This window comes from Camponotus floridanus, unplaced genomic scaffold (assembly GCF_003227725.1).
Source record: "Camponotus floridanus strain SB8 unplaced genomic scaffold, Cflo_v7.5 scaffold9, whole genome shotgun sequence".
Taxonomy (NCBI): Eukaryota; Metazoa; Arthropoda; class Insecta; order Hymenoptera; family Formicidae; genus Camponotus; species Camponotus floridanus.
This window is the reverse complement of record NW_020229860.1, coordinates 3,544,643-3,568,246: the sequence shown is the minus strand read 5'-3', so window position 1 is coordinate 3,568,246 and position 23,604 is coordinate 3,544,643. Positions and strand designations below refer to the sequence as shown.

Sequence of the window (23,604 nt, the reverse complement as noted above, 5' to 3'; positions counted from 1 at the left end):
ATTCAGCTGGTATACTTATCATGCGTATAATATTATTTTTGTGTATTAATTGATACAATATCAAAAGATAGTTATTCATTTCACTGTATTACTTATTTTAAAATTATAAAATTATTAATATACTTATTATTAATATAATTATTAATATACTTAAAATTATTAATATACTTATTTTAAAATTTAGTTTTTTTAATTTTGCGATTTCAAAACAAAGTAATGCTAATAATCTGCAAACTGAATATTATTAATATTTTTTTATCTTGATAAAAAGAAAAATACTTTGATTAATTCATTGTAATCAATGAATGACATTTCGAAGTTTCATCTAAAAATCTATAAAAATTTCACTTTTGCTTCTTTTATGCTTTTGCTATTCTTTTACTCGGTTATCTTCGAGAATTGTATCCGGTGTCCACTTTTTTCCCCCAAGTCGAGATGCTATTACAAAACGGAATCTTGGTACTAATGGAAAAGTGAGCTCGTCAAAGAACCATGTACAATTCTCCTCTCTCTTTCTTTGTTTCTCAACTTTTCTGGGGTTTTAATTTGTCGCGCAACAGCCTGTTTCGCTCAGGCTTATGAAAGTCGAGTAGTTTTTCCTGGCACATGGCTGCGCCGCAAAAGAAATGGACACGCGCTGTAAATATACGAAAGAAATCTTGAAATGGACGCTATACCGCGCGGGTACCGCATATAAAGGAAAATCGTTTTCTCTAAGTATTCGTATAACTAGTTTCCTCGATCTCTTTCTTAACAGAGCTATTTTATTATGTGCATAATTAAGCATTCTACATACGAGTTTTTAAGTTTTTTAACGTGTTTGATAGTATAATAATTAATATGTGACGTATTACATGCAATGTAATAATTACATTGCATGTAAGAATCAAATAAAACTAAAATACATGTTTTATACAAACTATCAAATAAATATCCATGAATGGAAATTTCGTCAATATGCTCGATATTCACAGGGATAGCGTTTATCTACATAAAAATCTAAAAATTTAACATTATTGAACAATCGTGCTTACTTGGAAGGAAGAAGCACCGCTGTGAAGTTGATGGCAATGGAGATTCGCGAGCCAGAAGTGATCAGGTACCGGCAACGGATGTTCGGTGGATACAATCCCGGATATCCGGGACTAGCTAGAACGCATCCGTCGTGACAATCCGTATCTTCGTACACCGAGTCACATTCTGCAACAGAAACAGGAGATGTCAGTAAATCAAAATTTCTATTCTTCTTTCTCTTAATTTTTACATGTACAAATATATATAATTCTTCCCTCTTATATTCTTCAAATTAATTTTATCATCAAGTTTCATCTCTCTATAATATAGAAAAATATATGAAAAATTTTGGTTATATATTTTTTAATTATAATATTTGTTGATAAAGAGTAATGAATATTTTTAATAAATCATCATTTTTAATATTAATTAGAAGTATTTTAATATTAACATTATAATTAAAGTATCAATATTCTCAGTGAAACTTTTGCTATAAATTCATTAAAGTAAGTAATCGATGATTGAGACAGTATGTATTGAATGTCAATTAAAGCGACGGTCCATCTCAATTTCCGGCTGCTCGATAGACAAGCTTGAACGATTTGCAAAAGACCGAAAATAATTAATACGTCTGGCGGCTTCATAAAAAATTCAAAAAAATAGGACGCAGATAGATGCATCAACAGCAACACGCTGATCAAATAGAACGCGCTAACGAGATGCGTCCAAGCAGCATCCAATTCATGTGATTCTTAATTAATATTTTCGAGGGTCAATCCGAAATACTCTATATCTAAGTGTCTATACCGAAATTATAGATTATTCGGTATACGCGACCTAGGTTACCAATTTAGTCACGGGCCACGAATTCCCAGCATGTGAGCAGTTTGCATTTCCGCTTCGATGATAATTTCTCTCTCTATGTAATATAAATTATATTATATTATTTATATGAATATAGAAATTGTGTATGTATGTAATAAGATATTTATAAAAAAAATTAATTGATTATACCATCAATTTTTAAAAACATCAAGAGAGACACGGATTTATAATCCATTAATTATTTTACAAAATTTTTAATATATATAGATCAAGCATCTCTCTCATATATAAATAAATATTATAATCAATAAATCAAATATATCTCCGTTATCTATTAATAGTTCCAATTTTTTATTAGCGATTTATATGATTTATCATAAATCGAGATATGCGTCATTAAACCAATATTCGCATTACGCGAAAATATTGAAGTTCAAAGCTGTTTTCGAATAGGCAAATCAATGTGTCCGCGACGATTATTGTAATATCCAAACAGTGATTGACAATCCATTACACAATTCAATTATTCCACTTTCATAACATATGCAAACACATGATTTCCATAAACGTATAATAAACTCGTATTTATTACTGCCAGCTGCACGCAAATACGAAAAAGGCATTAATATCACTTTAATGTCATAGCGACACATGAGGTTTGTTTAATAGACATTTTTAACGTACCGCAAAGATTTTTGACATGTTATCGCGATTTTATTTTGTTTCAGCAAACAGTTTTTTGCGCGCATGGTAGATCCGTTATAATTTTTCTTCCACAATAAAAAACGCAGTTGATTGTGTACCGCCCTCTTGGCGTTGTTTGCTTAGCTTTATAGTTCTGGCATATGCAATCATCATAATGGCTGGACCCATTAGGTATGAAGCGTGTCTAGCTTCGGGCACACAGTTTTCAATTAATAAAATGCCCTTTGCATCTCCCATCCTTTCTTACACAAACTCTTCAGCGCACTTTTACCATAAACAGTCCCGCTTTTTTTCATTTTCTACCTTAAACCGCATAATTTTCTTCGTTCTTCATTTTTCCGTGTGTTCTTGAAGGGTTTTTTCCCGTTTGAAAGAACAAATCATTTTTTGTAGTATTGATTGAAATTTGTAAATTTGATTCTTGTAACTTGATTAAATTAATCATTAATCAAAGAAAACACAACGGTACTGAGTCGCTAATTATTTGATAACTAGTATTAATTTCTTAGATACTGTTCGATCAAATCGGATGATAATTGGACCGTATAGTTAACGGACGTCAATTGTTTGGTTTTAAAAAAAAGTTTCGAGTTCGTTAATTGTACGTATAATTGAAAGAGTATCGAGTTTAATTACCCACGCATTAGTTTGCTCGAAAAGTTGCCTCGTTAGCGCAGGCGAGGCTCAAACACCGAGTTGGGTTAATGACATCAAAAGAAAAGTTTTACGACACTGCTGCAGAATATAAACATAATTAGAACAATAAATGTTTTTCATCGACTATATACCATTCTTTTCCTATAATAGCGAATATATATATCTATCAATCATATATCTAACAATATTAATAAAATATTTTACACGACTTGATAAAACTTGATGAACTTTAATAAAAAGTCAATTTTTCTAAAATGATATTCTCTATTTCTTCGGAAATAAAGTTATGGAGCGCGCTTTAAGTAAATGAGTGTGAAGAAACATTTTTTTTATGCGATTATGCATGTTTTTTTCATAAATCGGATATATATATATATATATATATATATATATATATATATATATATAATGTAATTATCACGATGGATACGCGCTGACCGAGAAACTCACTTTTCGCTCGTGCGTTTAAGATCATAAAGGTAAAACGCTTTAATGCAGTGACAGAAGAGATGAGAGAAAGTGAGGACTCTATGCAAATGTCCGCGCAAGACGCGCGAAGACTTTCTTTCGCCGCGCGTCGTAATAAACCCGAGATGGAAACGTTGAGCGAGGAAAAGGAAAAAATAAAGGAAAGAAAAAAAAAGGATGTTTTTATTCCTTTCGCGTACAGTTGCTATGGAGTTCTCCCGATTCGACAAAATTTTTCCTAGGGGAACGGGGGCTCTCCCCTGTTTTATTTTCGCTCTATTCACTTACCGGCGAATGCTCCGCGCGATGAAGCAGGAGAGCCGCGAAAATTGCATAGGCGTTTGTACGCAAAAGGCAGTGAAAGAGAAAAATAAGCAACGGCGAACTTGCGATAAACGCAATTAACTTTTCGACGAATGTCTGGTTTCTGAATAAGAGCGCGAGCTTTTTTCACATGAAATTTAAATTAAAACTCTTTTCACGATACAAATTTTCTGTTCGGTGTCCGTTTAAAATCTAACTGGATAGAAATTAACGTTTCCACATTCTGACAAATATTAACGTAATTAACTACGGCTATAATTTCGTGCGAGCAATTTTTACGAAAATTCACGGACGATCGTTGATCGTTTGACGATACATGTTGGCTTTTAAACGGACAGTAATATAGGAAATCATGGGAAAACGTGACGAAATGGCGCGTGAATATCTCGTGGTAATACTTGCCTCATATTTCAATGCGAATGTTTGTCGACACGTTTTACTTGCCGGATGGATATTTGCGAAATGGAAAATTAGACTACTTGTATTCTTGTATGCCGCATATTATTGAAATAACATGTACAGAAACATATATCGTTAAATATAACATCCAATTATAAGTTTATGAAAAACATATTTGAATTTATTAAAATATATTTTAAACAAATAACTCTTTATTTATTTGAAACATATATATTTCTCTCAGCTTTTCTGTTTGTCTCGGTTTCTGTATCAATTTTATAACTTGTCGATATTGTTGATCATTTTATAAGTTTTATATAATTATATAATTTTCTATAGCTTTATATAATTATAATACTTAATATATTACACTTAAATAAATCAAAATCTATTGGAATTTCAATAGAATCGTACGTAAACGCGTCGAGATCCGTGCTGAAATTTCAGTAGAATAATCTATCTTAAATGCGGCAGCTAGGAGCACTTCTTTTGTAAGTGCTAGTTTATGTGATCGTACAATTGTACAAATAGAAAGGAAAGAAAGAGACTGACCAAGTGGTAGCACAAGCTTGTAGATTGGTCGAGTTTCTTACCGAGTCTCAACCAACCGCTTTGTCAATCGAGCAACATCTACTTTATCTTTCAATCCCTTACATTTCTTATCCGGAGGTGCACTATTCTACCTTTATATTGATCGATCTTGTGTGTTAAATACTTTGTGCTCTAATAACGGTAGATAAATAAATGTGGAAACATTCTAAAATAATTCATTATAAGATAAACATATAAAAAAATCAAATTTTAGTTTAGTTTCAATAGAACTAAACTAATCTTATATGTAAATGTAGCTCTTCTTTCTTGATATTATCTTGATATTCTTTTATGATATTATCTTGATATTATCTTGATATTCTTTTATGATATTATGCGTAAAGGATGCATCACTACACTATTTCCAAAAAATAATATTCTTTTTAGACACAGTAAAATTCTTTCTTCGCTATACAATAATTTTCTCTCCCTTTTTCTCTCTCTCTCTCTCTTCTTATATAAATCACCTCGGCCAGTTTCTTCCGAGCGGGAGATAAATTCGAGAGTGGTAGAGCCAACTTCCCTCGTCGAGCGAGTGTGCGCGGGTTGCGTAAATGCACGTGTGGGGAAACCAAGAAAGGGAGCTGGAGCCAGGTCGAGCGGTAAGACTGCGGATCGTCTTTCCACCCACGATTGATCTGTTTGTCAATCGAGTGGCGCCACCACACGTTCTCTCTTTTTCTCTCTATATAAACGGGCTGCCTTTCACTCTTCTCTCAAGAGCACGCTCTTTTCCTCTACTCTTCTTCATGTCCTTGCCTTCCGTCCGTTTCTTTCGCACGTTCTGCAATAGGACGAGGGTCGGGACCGTGTGCCAACGTCAAAAAAAAGATCTTTCTCATCCGGATGGCGGAGTGGCAGTCACGTTTCCCGGTCGTACGTACCGCGCATATGGATCGCCATGGCCTTCTCCTCGAGGATAATCGAGAATCGTTGTCGTCTCGTTACAATCTCACCGCGCAAAGGGAAGCTTTCAAAGGGGTCTTTGCTTTTACCGCTGTGCGAAAATCCGTCGCAAAGATTTGCGCTTCTCGCGTTTTTTCGTCGCGCTCTTTTTAGCCGTTCTGCCTCGAGAAAGAAATTGCTGATTTCTGTATTATGCGTTTTCTGAGGTTTGCGAAACGCATAAGCATTATATGATCGCTCAATGGTATATTTAAGGACATTTTGAAATGTGAAAGTTTCTTTGTGTGTGTAACATATCATCGATAAACTCAAATTTATGCGATAAGCGAATTTAAATGGAGGAAGAAATATGTATTAATAAATATGAAAACTAAAAAAATATATATTTTGTAAAAATAGTTCCATGTTTTCCTCTTTTTATAAATTTAAAGCTGATGAAGAATAAATACTACTCGAACAAGCGCGCCTTTAACTTATGCACGTATGTAATATGAACATTATAAAATAAAATAAGTATTTTTTTACAGCGTAATAAGAGATAAAATAATGAATGCGTTCTTTTTACATATTTTTTATTCTTCGCAATTTCAGCGTTGTTTGTTTGCGAATGAGGCATATGTTTCCTGGGGTGACGTGCAGGTCAGAGAACTCTAGTATGTCATTATATAATATTACTAGATATGAAAGTTCAAGATACATATATATAAAACTTTTCTCATAAGAGTGTTGTGCAATTTTTTTAAAAGGGCTTTTCAATTTCCTGACTACCTCTCCAACTTACATACAATAGCCATAAAAGCCATGAAAAATCACTGTGTGATCAAATAGTAGTCAATAATCGATTGTAAATACCGATCTCAAAAAAATGACACTTATACAAAATGCGTTCGCTTCGTTAGAGAAATTCGTAATGAATTATAAATTATAAATAAATTTATTTTCAATTTTAAATTATCTTACACTTATTTGATATTTTTTTGCTATGGAAAGCATCGAAAATAGCTTCATAATATTTTATCTTGATCATTTTTACATAACTCTAACTGACTTTTATAACGTTTCGAGGCAGCTCTTTGCAGCATCGATTGCAGTGAAAATTAGAAACGCGTTTAAAGATAGAGATCGCGCGCAGTTATCTCGAGGATGGATCGATACTCGAGATTTAATTAGCTCTTGATTACGATGGCTAAATAGTTTCGGAGCCGAACAGTTTCCTCCTTCGCTTTCGAACCGCATTTAAGCTATAATTTTCGTTCTAACTAGGGAGAAATTACTCTTCTGCATCGGGTTTTTGCAAGTAAATTTGCGCAAGTGAATTTCCTTGACATCTATTTCTCTTTTTCCTGTAATTTGCTGTTCACATCTGCCCGGTTCCAAAATTATTTGCAAAATATATCTCGAGCGAAGATACCCAAAAGCTATGCCATTCTCACAATTTACCTACAGATTTCTCCCTGAGAGAAAGAAGAATTCGCTCTACAGCTTGCAGACATTATAAACCGTTTTTCTCTTCTCCGACCTCCATTTATTTTTTTTTTATCGTGATTTTTTTATTATGAATTTTATAGGCGATACGCGCTAGAAAGATCCGGCGAACGTTCGTTAACGTACGCTTTAATCGAGAAGGGCAACTGAGTTAGCGTATAGTAACTCAATTCCACATGCAAAACGCATGTCGATAATTTGCGAATATACTACAAAGTTTACGCTTCAGCAAGTTAGTTAAATAGTTTGTTTTCGTTCCGATACAAAAACGTTCTTTTTCGAAAGAATCAAGTAAAATTGCTTCATTAAATCATTCATGGAAATATTCGTGCTTTTCGATTCACAAAAATATCGCGAAAAATGTTTTATTTGCTGAAAATCTGCGAAAAAATGTCGCTCCACATTTCGTGAAAAATAGTGCGAGTTAAAAAATTACATGATTGTGTCTGTATATCGGAAAAGTTTACTTTCGTAGCTTGTAAAGTTTTCACGTAGATATTAAGAAAAATTTTAACTATATAGATCGCCTGCGGTGTTGAATATACTTCATGATAAGACATATCGCGGAGGTGTAATTTACAAGAAGATGAAGTTACCGTCATGGGAGATGATAGTGAACTAGGTTGTTGGCGTGTAGTTCAAGCAATAGTCTACGATAGAAGCCGTCAGTAATGGGATGCGTTAGTGGAAGTAATCTGGCGATTAAGTTTACGCAACACCAAAATCTCACTTGTCTAACAGATTACTGTATGATTGTCTCGTGACTTTGTGTGTTATCGGTTTTGCGATTCAAAACGTTTTATCAATATATCAATGAGATATCAATAGAAATATAGAAATGCAAAGCATAAAAGAAATTTTACTTTTTGCTGTTCAGAAGAGTAAATTTCAAAATTTTTCTTGAGTTTTAATGCATTATCAGTTTTTCAATTGAAATAATTTTACAGAAAATTAATTACGAGTACTGCTAAAAAAAAAAGAAAGAAAGAAAATGTTGCTGCTTGGAAGTAGTCTATTGATTAATGCATGTTATAAAACCCAGTGTGAGAAATTTATATTACAGTATATTAGAAAGTTGTGCGTTGAAACGTAACATAATTTCATTTTTCACTGCAAGAGAGAAATCTGAACATCTTACCCGTGTTGTTAACGGGATGTCCGCCCCTCACCGGCCAGCCGACAGATGTACTCGCTTTGGATGAGAAGCTGAAGTAGGCCAGGAACTGGGACCGTGTTGTGTTCTCGTTTATTCTGAAACACGCGCGTTTCCATATATAAGTATGCTGCAACTCGTAGTATGCATGCCGGGTTTTATGCGTCACGACAATAAAAGAAAATATTAGCGTGATAAATTACTATGGGTCACCTACATCGGAGCTGTATGCGCCTTTTGCATGCATGCCTCGCTACCGTCTGCTACCTATGCTGGTCACGGTATTTATGACGAGATCTTGGCTCACGGCAGACAAATTTACGGATTCTTTCAAAGTGATGTACAGGAAATAACCACGGGACCGATGTAGTCGCGCGATTTATTGCGGCCTGTTTTTGTCATCATTTTGCATGCGGATCGTAAATCACTGATGTGTGCTTTTATTGACGGGCCGGACATTGCGCCGTTTTTGCCGAGATTTCTGTCGATAAAAAAGTCTTTTAAACGAGCTTCAAGAAATTCGGCAGATATATAATAATAACGAGATGAATAACGATGGTATATAACCATTTGTCAATTATTATAAATCAATAATCGCTTATCTATTTATATATACCGCAATATGCAAGCGATAAATTTAATAACATATCATAATAACTTGTCCATTGCATATATTATCAGTATTTATGAAAGGAAATATTCATCATAATTTTTCATGTGTTGTTTTTTTTTTATTTCGCGAAAAAATCTCGATTAATTTTACCGATTTTTGAGATCATACGAAATCTTGCTGAGATATCTGCGCATTGAACTAGAGTGCATTTGAAATGCGTGTCAATATGTCATGCACAAAGTGCGAAGCACTTGCTAACAACTCGGACACGCGAAAGTTTCGTTATCGCGAATGGTTACAAGTCTAGAAACTTTTTCTTGTAGATGACAGAAAAGTTATATATTTCGTGAGAAGTTGCTCTTTTAAAGAAAGCACCAGCACGATGTTTCTTCGAGATTGATCAAATGTTCATCGGGAACCAAAGGTATTGTTTGTCACGCTTGAAAACTATTTAGAAAGCTGGCAGAGTGTGCCGAATATCTGGATATCGATATTCAAACTTTGGATGGTTGTCGCAAAGAAATTCCGAGCTTTGCGAGAAACATTGTGCATTTTAATTCCCTTACAATAGTACAATTAAGAATTGTGATTCTTAATCATTTATAAGGCAAAAAATCTACGAAATAATTTAAAAAATTAAATTACGTAAAATATAAAATTATCGGAGAAAATTAATTATTAAATACATATATAAAACAAATTTTAATTAAAGAAAAAATAATTTTCTCATTTTTTAAATATTTTAATTCATCTGTATTATATTCGGTGATATTTAAATTTAGCAGCTCCTGCTAGTATTATTAAAGATCTCTTTAGTAGTTGTGTATATCTGTAATTTTCTATTTAAAAGTGCATTTTTTTCGAAGATTATGCTCAACGAATGACCGTTGCGATATCATGCTTGTCAAATTATTAATTTTAATACATTACGATCAATATTATATCTATATTGCTCCAAGATTAATTTTACAAACATGAACCGAAGATCACGGCGGATACAAGTTAGAAATGAATGCGGAAAATTCGATAAAACTTTGATCTAACAGGGAGGGCACCGCGCGCCAGAAGACGCCTTTAATTCGATTATTTAGTTAGGTTGACTATAGTCAAGTTATATAGCGTCAGCTGGGACTAAAGATTACTCGGAGCACTCGTGACTTTCCTAATTGTATTTACTTACTATAAATAAATCTCTTACCTTCATCAACCGCGTATTTGATTAGCTGCCAATTCGGCGGTCACCTCCCCACGAGTTTCGCGGTGCGAAACTTGCGTCATCTCCGGCTACTAATAATGTCATCAGTACTTACAGTAATTTACGGATTAATGGGACCGCTTGAACTTACATTGAGTTTCAACCACTTCTCAGAGATCGATTGAGATCTATCGCTCGATGTTATATGAGATTTACGATGGATTTTCATACGTTCAAGGTTCGAATATTTCATTAAATCCCAAATTATCCTAAGGGTCTTTATTAATCCTTCATATATTTCATAGCCACATGTAAGTTGAAATATCAATGTGTATTATGTAATACAGGCTTATTGTAAACGTGTCGATATTAATAATCTTACTTAGGTTTCGTTAGGTAAAATAAAAAAATTCATTGTGATAAATATATATTAATTAATTATAATCAATATTTAAAAACTGAATCTTTTTATATGCTTTACCTATATACCTTTATGCGCGCGTATTACAAACTATGCACTTTACAGGGGACTCTGTAAAATGTTATATCGATCGCGGTAGGACGAGGATTGCCTCTCAAAGAAAGCCGAGGTTAAGCAAATCCTCGGCACGATGAAAGAAGACGGCCGTAATCCCTGCCGGGGTTTACGAAGATTAGGATGCAAATTTTGGAAAGCATTAGACGAAAGCGTTCGGCGGCGTTTCTTTGGCAAAAGAAAAATCTTTTCCGGCATCCGGGGATGTTAAACCGATTCAGTATGCCATTAAAGCAAGTTTATTCGCCGTGGACGGCAAGTCGATGGCCACGTTATGGCGAAACCGCGCGTAAATTTCTACGCAGATGCCAACGAGAACCATGAGATGGAACTTATAAAGTTCCATGAAGCGAAATGCGAAGCGTGCCTTCGAGGGTTTCACGAGCACGGAATCACAATTTGTTCGCGACTAGAAAGAAAATTTTCGTTCCCCAGCTAAAAAATACAGAAGAATTTTACCATATACGTAAGAATTGTAATCATAGGCGATAAACTTTACTGTGCATATTGTGAAATAGCTGTTCTTAAAGAAATTACGTCATATGTTTTACAACGAAGCCTCGAGCTGTCTTTGTAATTTTCTAGGTAAAATTATGAAATTATGCAATGTTTATTTTAAATATTATAATTTTATTGATAATTATATTATGATTATTTTAAATACTAGACGTGCAATAATTTTGTAATTATCAGAGCTTAATTGAAACATTTAATTCAATGTTTTCAATTAAATATTATATATTATTTTTGTTGTATTATATTAAATTTATCAAGCACGTCAGTTTTACTCGAGAATCCTCTGTTATGATAAAGCTTTTATATTTCAAAACGTCAGGCCAAATACCAGGAACCTTCTCCGATGATATGAAAATTAAAATGCAAATTTTTGTAGTTTAGTAATAATTTCTGAAAAAACCGAGGAATATTTTACATATAATTTTCCAGACACATTAATTTTCATTAATAAAATAAAATAAAATAAAATCTGTTCAAAATTCATATGCGTTGCATTTTATTGTGATAGACTATTACTTTAGAAAGTACATGCAAAGAAAAAAGTTTACGGAAACGCGCGCGTTTACTAGGCACGCTTAATGAAGGTTAGATGCACTTCCGTCTGCGACAAAAAGTTGACAAAGGAGTCACTGGGCCCTTAACTCTGTGCAGAAAGAAAATAGAAAGCTTTTTATTCGTGAATAAAAGAGAACGAAGAACATAAAAGTATAGTGCGGTTGAGAAATGGACTTTTGCCTTTTGCAATATAAACCTATGCACGAAGTCAATGGAGAAGGAGAGAAACAAAAAATGAAACTCCCGTTGCTCCTGAACAATAATAAAATACCTTGATATTGAGATTTGTATTTTTATAAATCAATTCATGTGTTTATTATATTATATTATGAGGAGTTGCATTAGCAGAAGCAGAAATTTATGATATTGAACGCGATAACTATTTTTACATTTTAAAAAGTTTAGTCATTATCGTGAAAATTCCCATGAAATATTTTTGATAATTTTTTAAAACTTAATAAAATTCGAAGATTTTCATATTAAATTATCCGAAATAACTATCTGTTAGCTAATAGCAAAAACTGAAATAAAGTATATTTTTCACATTTATATAGTCGTTTGTTTGAAAAAATGTATCCACTGTCGTTGGAAATGTGTGGATTTGTCCAACAAACTCGACGTTCTTTCACTCGGAGAACAAAATTAAGAAAGAGTCGGGTGCGCATGGGTCCGGTAAAAGGTTTGCCAGTTCGTTACTGTAACGAACTTCTTTCCACGATCTGATCCGAATTCCGATTGTGTTGAAAACCTTCGAAAATAAACTTTTCACGGGTCGTATTTGCACTGTTCTAGGAGTCTTAACGACATCTTTCTTGACTTTGCAAAAAAAAATATTGACAGGAAATTCGCTTAAATTGTATGTACGTTGAAGTAGATAGTATTCATGATAATTAAAACATTTTTTCAACGATTTTGAATTGAATTCTTGTTTTTAAAATGCAAGGAAAATAAAATGGAAGGAAAATAAAAAATAATAATGTGCGAGAATTATAAATAAATATATATATAAATAATTATATATAAATAAATTGTGTAGATATATGATACATAAGGATAAATTGCAAGTATCACGATTGCAAGTATTATGATTAAATTCTCTCCCAACGCGATGCACAACTCGATGAGCCGTGCACAAATCGGCCAACCTTTCGTTTATCCGTTTATTGATTCCATTTGCATTAATAATCCTTTCCTGGCGCGCTAAATTAGCCAGTTATTATATTTAAAGCTTATTATCTTGCTAATTGGTCTACTAAATTTCATTTTATTTGGAATATAATGTGTTCTGTATTGGCGCGTGGGACTCTTGTACGTATAATCATGATTTAAACGATCGGCGCACAAAAACACTTAACTTGAAGCACGCAACTTCAAAATTTTCAATATGCTATCATGTGATGATTCGCCATAGCATTTATCACAAATTTCCGCCTGCTGTTGCATTGTCGATACATATTGAAGTTAGGAGAAATATGCTGTGCAATTAAAACGAATTACAAAATATAGTTTCATAACCGTCCTCGTGCACACGAAATTAAAAGACGCTTAATAGTTTCATATTTGAAATTTCGCGGTAATTAATTATGATACATTGTTCTTGAAATATTTATTTGATTAATTTTGTTCGAATGAATACTTTGAAATATCGTGAAATATTACAAAATATTGCTCTCTCTCACGTAATCAATTTTTATTTAATTTAAAATATTTAAAAAATGATAATTACATGCGTAAACACATTCCGTAGATATAATAAAGTGCGTATTCATAAGCCACATATCTAATTTTTGATTATGTTATTTTTGAGACTTTTGTATTTAAATATTTTTGAAAATTTTATTTTATTTTAACCACGTTAGCGTTAGATTTACGAATATTCCGCAACCATAGTACCGCAACCGCATGCAATTTATTGGTAATTGGTAGTATGAATGATTCGAACAGCATGAGGCGAATGATAAATATTGTACATACTCTGTGGTCTCGCCTATCATTAGCAATAGGTTGATAATATTAGATTGGGAATATTTATATATTAATAGAAATAAAAATTCGATTTTATATTAAATACCTCGTTAACCTTTCATTATCCAAAAATTCTTGCGAAAGCGCTATATTCTTTTTATTGGATTTCACTGCAAAACATTTATTCCCTCTGAAATAATAAAATTTGTGTGTCTTTTATAGACACTTGTTCGAATTCTAATTATACGTAAGTTATGTCAGAAGAGGATGAGTGAGACAGAAAAAATGTAAAAGAATAAAAATTCTTCTTTGAATTCAATTGAATCAATATTCAATAAGTATAATTGCTGTTTTATTTCTTGTATGCAAGTAAAAACTTGAATATTTTTATTAATTTCTTTTTATAACTAAATTAAAATTCGTCTGCTTAATATTTTATTATATTACGAATCACTATTGTTATAAATATACGATTTGCGACACGAAGAAATATAACGAACACGGAAAGGATCGCTACCTGTCATCCTCGAAAGATGCTAGATGCATTTTAGGACATGACAGAGCGCGCGTCCGGGTGTAAAATCAATTTTCTCACGGGGCACGTCTCTTCCAGGATTACAAAACACTTCGACAGCCGCTTGGCATGGCAAAGTAAAAGTTGCGGATCGAAAGCCCTGTCTCAGATGTAAAGGAAATAAACGAAGCGACATGGGTGCGAAAGGAAGCGTGTGAAGCAGTTCTAAAGCCGATGGAGGAAGTAGAAAAGGCAAGAGAAAAAAAGGAAGACAGAGAGAGGAAGAGAGGGAGAGAGAGAGATTGATTGGGTGGCTCCGTGGAAACGTTTCTTCATCTCTTCTTGTATGTATTTCCTTGTGGCGAATGCATGTGCATAACCCGAACGCGAGGGAGCAGAAGTACTCCGATTTGACATCGCAAAACGTGTAAGACCCTGCGAATGACGATGAAACGGAGAACGGAAGATAGCTATGCGAAAATGTGGTCGGTCGGTGAATAAGTTTTTGCATAAATGACATATAGCTTTGATGCTTTGTGCGATTGCTCCTTCTAAACCGGCATTGTTGAGCGCATATTCGGTATTCTATCGCCAAAATCTGTTTTCTATATATATATATATACGATTGCTTGGGGATTGAATCAATAATATTTTGCAAAGAATGCATTTCATATGGAGAAAAATCCCCCGAAGAATATAAAGATTATTTTGCACGGTTTCTGCAGGTGTTTCAAGACATGATACATTGCTGTATGATATATCAGTTTCTATTTTTAATCGTATTGTTATGAAATCTTGCGCGTTGAATGGATTGCATATGTCGAAACGCTATTCAGAGAATAGCTAAAATAGTCGAAACGTAACTCATAATCGATACGATAACAAATATTCATTTATCACAAACGAAATAAAAAAAGTTTATTCATATCGACAACTTACAATGTATTATAGCAAATATTATAAATGTAGAGAAAATTATTTCGCGTTATTACTTGCACGAGAGGGAAAAAGATTTATTTTCAATATTTCAGTTACTTTCAGTCTTTTAGAATGGATAAATCTTTTGCGGCTCAACTTAAAAAAAAAAGAAAAATACACAAGGCGATCGCGAAAGGCGTTCTATAAAGCAAACGAAGGAAGAAACGAGAAATGTGTGTCGGGAATTCGCGTAGACGGAGCAGCAAGGTTAAAAGGGAGGTCCTGTCAGAAAGCTTCTCCGCGCTCATGCGATGGAGCACTTGCAAATCCATGTTTCTCGGCAAAATCTCACGTTGCGTGTGGATAAACGTTTCCTTTGCCGTAACTGTATATTCCCAGACGAATGTAAGCATCGAAGCGAGTGCGCGCGATCGAAAGAGAGATACTTATGCGCCGTAACCTCCCCTCCTTCTTCTCCACTTTCTTCGTATGTTGGTCCTCCCCATGGAGAAACGCAAACTAAAATATTTTCTTGAAGCTCTGGAAATACTCCCCGAATAAACGAGACATAACTGTCTTTGCGTCCCCGTACAAATTTAAGTACAAAAGCAAGCCATTCTCGAATAATGTAAATATAATTTGGTTAAACTATACCGTTCAGATTTAATTATTCATATAAATTCATTTAGGATAAAAAAATAATTATTCAGTCATTTTCTTAACAGTTCTTAAATAATTTAATCAACGATTAAAAATATTCGCAGTTCTATCTTTATGTTTTGGAATAAAATTAAAGGATGGCAACTTTTTTTATGTAAAATTTTACAAAATGCAAGAATAATCTGATTCAGTTCCGATTTAATTTACTGGTGAGGGGAATCTCTTTGAATATTTATGAAGTATTCTTATCTAGTGAGAAGCGATAGAATATCGAAAGCGTTAAAAGAGCGTGACGGAAAGACGATTCAAATGAATACAAAGGATAAGTTGAAGAGCGTGGAGGTACGCGAGAAATTCAGGAAGGGTAAAAAAGCGCGGCGAGAAACTGCAGCACACGAGTACACGACGTCCGTGAATGCTCCTTCATTCTTCCTCGGTGCTACCGTAAATCCATATTGCAGCAAAGAATCTCAAATGTACGTGCATAACACGTCTCACTCTGAGCGAACCGGAAGTACCGACGCGATGCCAGAAACGACGAGGGGAGTTTGCATTTCGATCGCGTCGAATAGGGGAAAATAAAATTTCTTGACAAACGAAATTCTCTCCACGCTCACGAATGTAGATAGCGGGCGTGTTATTGCCTCGATGCCAAAAGAAATGGAGAGAGAAAAAGAGACAAGAGAGAGATTTGAGCAAAGTCCGAGAAAATCGCAAAATCAGTTTTCCATGTAAGTCAGATTGCCGCTTATCGTGCCCGAGTCAGTTTTACATTCGCAATAGAAAATGATGACGATCTACTTCAAGTTTTGATATATCTGAAGTTAAACTAAAACGTCGTATTTGACATCGTTTCGCTCGTGCGTGATATAATGTATATGTATAATATACTATAATAATGTATATGTATAATATACTATAATAATGTATATGTATAATATACTATATATATATATATCAATTTCACGGAAATAAAACCTTTTCTGCCAAGATACATTTTAAGTTTAACTTTAATTAGCACAAGTAAACTTTCCTCTCTACAACTCTGATATAGAGTTATTAAAAATCTATGACTTTGATATATATGAAAAAAATTTTATCGTTTTGCCTAAACTGTATGTGTAAACTCGCGAAGTAAAAAGATATTTGTCATCGCCAATATCAAATGAGGAAAAATATCGTCGGGAAGAGAATACTATGAAATGTACCGTAAAGCGTTTTCCTCGTTTTATAGCCCGTCCTATTTCATTTTTCTGCCCACTGTACAACAGCAACGTGAAAAAAAAAAAGTTTAATACCTCTCTCGAGAGATCTTATTTTTCATCACTGCAAAAGTATTGATCTAAACTTCCACTCTGCGCGTTTCAAAAATTGTCAGGTTAAAATATGAAGTTGTTGGCAAGCGCATTAACGTTACATTGTAAAAGAACAACAGCCGCAGGGGAGAATTTTTCGATTTTTCATCAAGCTTGCAAACTAGAAAGTACGAACACGATAAACTATATCGCGCGAAAGGCAAGTTATAAATAAATATATTATATTATCTAAATCGAATAAGTTTGCGAGTTTTTAAATCTCCTTTTTTTGTTGAATCACGTAGACCGTGTTACGCATCGCGTTCACGTACGAGCCATCGGCACGTATATGTGCTATAAGTATTAAGAGGGTGTAAACGATTCTAGCACGTAGACGAGTTCGTGCACTTAAGGTATTAAGGCGAGGGACCAACGTGCGTGAAAATTGATATCTTTTACGTATGCAAATATCTTTAAATGTTACCAAAAAGTTAAAATTAATGATATGATGATGATGTATATTGCTTGCATATGTTAATTTCACACATTTTCTTATAACATTAAAACACTAACTAACGATAAAAATAACTTTGTTATCTTCGATATTCGATTACTACAAATTAACTTTAATGCTCTCATTGAAATTGCTCTCTCTACAAATGATGTTTTTCAAATGATGTTTTTCTAAAAACTGTTATATTTTATTTAAAAAATCAGTATATATTATAATCAGGATATATTCTATATATATATATATATATATATATATATATATATATATATATATTATTAATTGCAAATTACATATTTTTTTCTTAAAAACAACTATGTTTTTTCTTTACACCAATTGATTTCTCTCATTATTTTGTATATAAAATTATTAAGGTAAGATAATCGAAAAATGAATATTTCACAAGATATTTTACGGTTTATGTAAAATTAAGAAATGATTTCAAGCTTCATAACTCGAAAAGTACTCAATAAAGAAATACTTTATTATAGTGTTTTGTGGAAAGCTCTCGAGATAAGCTACACGAATATGTAATAAAAAATAGGGAGTTCCATTTAAGAAATTGACGGTGATCTTTACGTGACTTTCAAATGACTCTCCCATGTCAAATCATTGCCACTATTTGATGGCCCCCTTCAAGCCATACAACTTTTGTCTGAAACATTTCTTTCTAAAATGCATAGTTTATGAAATATTCGATTGGTCCGGGACTTTTTGGACACCCTGTATATATAATCTGCAAGTCATATTTTATTCCATAAATCGAAAATCTGTAACCAACAGAATATAGCGCGACATAAAATAGCTCGTGCGGGGCATAGTGAAATGTTACCACGACACTTGTCTGAAATGCGGAAGTTAATGCTTATGCGCAGAGTGCAATTCACGGTCTAGGAACCACGGTTATGCTGCCAACAAACACGAAGAATTTTATGTTTTGATCCAGTCGAATAAGCAAAAATAAAATTTGTCAAATGTTGAATTTTTACGGAGACACTATGGTTGAGTGCATTACAATTGTTATAAAGTTTCTCATAAAGATGTAAAAATTGAGATCATAAAACATATAGTGGAGATAGAAACAAAAAGGAAATAAAGAATAGTTGTATTTTATGAACATATAAATATCCATGAATTATTTCCATTGTGGTCATTTTTTCTATCGTGATTTGATCGATATTGCGAAATATCTTGCAATTTTGCAAATCTATTGTTTTACAGTTGAAATACATTTAAAAAATAAAATTTTGTGTCAAATAAAATTGTACGTTGAAATAGGATGCGTATTACTCGTGATATAAATTGATCGATTGTACTAGGTCGAAGATTGCTAAAAGATTTATTTCCAAAAACAAAAAATTAATCAGAATAAAATATTTAATTTTGCTTATATGTTTCTTATATAATCTAGTATTCTCCTAAACAATTTAAAAGTCTAATTTATAATATTAAAGTTTAATTTGTAATAAAATCAAACTAAACATTGTGCTTACACGAAAAGACATAAAATAAAAAAATTAAACAAATTCAAATATAATATCTTCTAGATGCAGGGCAGTTGTAAAAAACTTAATCACATATAAAAAGCAATAATCATATGCAAGAATAACATTAAAAAAGAAAAAATAATAATATTTGAAATTTTAAAAGTTCCAATGTAATGAAATAAAAATATAAAAAATAAGATAAAGTTAAATTTAAAAAATTAACAAATTTACCATTAAACATTTTATTATATTAGTATAAAAGATATGAATTCGTTTTGCCTATTATTCACGCTTCATAAAATAATATTTAATAAATTACTAATTTCTATTTTTTGTTCTCTGTCTGTACAATATTATATTACAATATTATATATTATATAACCATTTCCTATACAATTTTCAATAATGTTCATTAATTTAATCCTTTTATCCAATCCTTTTATCCAATTTTCAATAATGTTCATTAAATTAATTTAATCCTTTTATCCAATCTTTCTTGTAATCGTTTATGCTATAATTTTATAGAATAAAAAAATTCTTTTGCTTTGTTACCATTTACCTGGTTGGTAAATATAACTGCTTGTTTTTGACATACACACAAAAATACTGAGAGAATAATTTATCGTATGAGAATACAGCAAGTTATATATTTGCGAGTGTACGTGCAAGAACTGAACAAAAGGATTTATAGGTACATATAAATGTGCCTCGAATTGTATTTTGCAAAAAATATATTCATGTGAAGGAGCTCTCGCATATACATAGATCTAGCAATGATATTTTTTTTATTTCACAAGGACAACGTGTAAACTAAAACTAATCAATATTCATTGATGATCATTTTATATACGATAATATGCAGTATATTTTTATAATAGAAGTTTAACAACAATATATTAGATGTAATAAAAACAGATTTTTAAGTAGTACATAATACATGTTTTTAAATTTGTTATATTTAACATACACCCACAATATATTATTCTTTCAGCTTTTATATCTTTGCCACTATCTGTCTAGATAAGTGAAAATATTGAAGCTGAATTACCCTTTTTGCTTGACTAATTTTTTTAAAGCGTAATTAATATAATTTTCATAAAATTATATTGCTGTGTGAATAAACGTAGACGCGTTCTTTTTCCTTCAAAGTTAATTCATTATGGTTAAACGAAAAGCCGCGGTCTGCGACAAACAAAGTGAACTATCTGTTGCAATAAAAATATAACGATTAGAGAGAAGCTTGTTGAGTACATTTTTACTTGGTTTACTGCACAAATTAAAAATTTCGTTTGTACCTTGACAAACGAGTTAGCCAGTGGCGTACAATGGTGGTCACGTTTCATACAGTGAAATAATTGCAAAGAAACTGTTGCAAAAAATAGCACGTGTAATCACTCGCAAATTTCAAAATATTTATTCTTGTTGTACGCATTGCACTTATAAAGCTTAAAATACGAATCTCGCTTTTGCAAATTTGCGAATTTAAATATAAAAGTTAATTATGAAATTTCGTTCTGCCAAAAAATAAAGAAAGAGAGTTTTAAAAAAATATATGTTCCTCGTTTCCACGTCGCACATTTCATTTCAATTATTTTAACCGTATTAATTAATATTGATCAATAAACGATCTTTCGTATAGCTTGATAATAAATCTAAAATTACTGCCAGCGGCAAGCAATAAACGGCGAATCCGCCGAATTTCCGATGCGCTTGCCAAAAGGCTACCTTTGCGCATGCACAATGTAATTACCAGCGAAACCACAGTCGCGATAGGATCCCGATATCGCCCGCTGGGGTGTCCTTCCCACACTTTCATTAAAGGCCATGTTATTGTCCGTCGGGAATCGACTTCGTAAGTGGGCCATCCTGCGCGGTGAAGGCGCGAAATGGTTGACAGGGTGTCGATAACCCCCCGTGGCGGAGAAAATGGAAAGGCAACGGCAATCGGACTCATAGAATCTCGATAACATCGTCCTTTCGGTGCAGGGCGATAGTCTGGGACAGGGTGGTGTCTGCCGGAAGGGCGAGCGAGCAAGTTGGATGCACTCTTCACGGATACCATCTCCGTTCCCATCATATAACCAGTCCTTCTTATCCACCCGGGCCTGATTCTCCTGGCATTTCGATTCTCGAGAGCGTCATTCGAACGTGATATTAAACTGGCGCGGTAGAATCTTCTTAAATTCCGTGCACGAGAGCCGGAGCGATTTATTCGAGATTTCGCGCCGGGAATTCGCGTATCACGAAGAAAATTGCGAATTAATTAAGCTCACGTCGGTCGCGTATCATATATGAGACGACCGTAATTTTTCATAATTCGCGTCATCGTTGGATAAACGTCGCGCCGGAAATTCATCATTGAAAGTAACCACGCCACTCCGAGCGGAGAATTAAATGGTTCACATACTTTTATTCTACCAAGCGACAGGAATGTTTCATTCGGTGATAAATGACACGAACGGAAATCGGTTTTTATCAAATCAATCCTTTAATCAGAATATCAATTTAATTAAAATATCCTTTTCCATTATTTGTATTAGCTTCTATGTAGTTAAAATATGTAATTTTTTAATAATTTCTATTCATTTAAATATTTTAAATTACTTTTGTCAATATAAAGAACGAGAGATAACTTTTTAATATACATTTAATTAACAAAAATGTATTCCCGGAAGAGAAGAGCTGTAAATATGTGTAATAGAAGATTATTTTGTGGATGGATTTTAATACTTTTATACTACTATTATGTATCACATATTTAATACTATTATATTACATTACACATCCGCGCTACAGAAAAATTTTTAAATTGTAACCAAATTCGAGGTATACATTTAAATAATATTTGCATTACTAGAAATATCTGCATCAATAATATACACTGAAGAGATTAATATCTCTAAAATATTTAAATCTCGTAAAATTAAATTTTACTAAAATACATTTAATAGAACGAGATTAATAATAAACACATATTATATATACGTTATATAATATGAAATTGTGTTTCAAAAGAAAATTATATTTGTTGCCTTTATATAATTTGATATGTTTTAGTGTATTCTACAATTTACTGATATGTATATATTTATCGTGTTAAAACTGCTTGATCACTGCTTGAGCATAATCTATAAATTATACTCAAATAGTTTTTTATAGATTTGAATTAATATTATTGTATACATATCTGCACGATGAGTTAAATATTAATATATAATAGCATATATATATATATATATATATATATATATATATATATATATATTGCTTCTCTTCTCTTTTCTTCTCTTCACTTTTTCTCTCATTCTCTCTCTCTCTCTCTCTCTCTCTCTCTCTCTCTATATATATATATATATATATATATATATAAATTAGGTGTATGCGTGCATTATACAAAATATTACATATAATAACATTTAATTATTCAGTTATAATCTATTTAATATTCAATATCAATTATTTAATTCATTATCGTTTAAACTGAATATTCCTTTTTCGATAAAAATTGATTATTTATTTTCATATGATTAATGTGTTATAATTAGTTATAATGTCGAAATCAAACAAAAGTAGATTTTTGCATTTTTAGATATGATACAATATATATAACATATGCAACATATAGATATTCTAGGAAAACTGACAGATTTAAAACACTAGAGAAAATAGAAATAAATAACTTTGAGGTTTTTATATGTATGTATAGGATAGTGTCCACTTTTAATGGACTATCTTATAATATTTGTTTTTGATGATGAAAAGATCTAATGAAAAAGTTGCATCGCTTAAACAGACAGACAATTATGAAACAGAAAAAGTTTTTTGAAGATTATCTTTTTCAAAGATTTGAAGGTCAAGATAATTTTTTTTAATGGAATTATATATTTTTGATTGTGTGATTTTCTAGCCATCGAGAGGACCCTTCAGACTACTCTTTATACATATGTACTCTTCAAATAAATGTATGTAATTATAAAATATGAAAGCTGGCTACACACCTTTTGAGATTCGTTCTCGCCACTAGTTTGCTTACAGCAACCATCAGGTTAATTTCTCATAAACCAACGCGATTCTCGAATTTCTAGAGTGGAACATCAAAGACCGTCGCCTTAAAGAGAAAAAGCTCTCGCTTTGCTCATTTGAAATTTCAAATGTTTACTATTGGAAAGTCTTTCGACTATAAATAACGATATATTTGTCACTTGAAAATATTCAAAGCTTCGTCATGATAACTACTGTGAGATTTTATAAATGGGATATAAGTCGAAAAAATGGATGAGCTCCATTCAATATGTCGCTTAAAGTGTAAACTG

At 32.4% G+C, this 23,604-nt stretch overlaps 1 protein-coding gene across 2 annotated transcripts in view; it reads right to left on the bottom strand.

Annotated features, from left to right (window-relative positions):
- Window positions 1-23,604, bottom strand: part of LOC105255624 — a 202,342-nt gene that overhangs the window by 53,622 nt on the left and 125,116 nt on the right. For both annotated transcript variants that reach the window (XM_020028903.2, XM_011265040.3), the window contains 2 exons: window positions 8,513-8,625; window positions 1,035-1,200 (listed from right to left, as the gene is read on the bottom strand). In XM_020028903.2, the coding sequence (XP_019884462.1) occupies window positions 1,035-1,200; window positions 8,513-8,625 (279 nt within the window). The remainder of the gene's footprint in view (window positions 1-1,034; window positions 1,201-8,512; window positions 8,626-23,604) is intronic.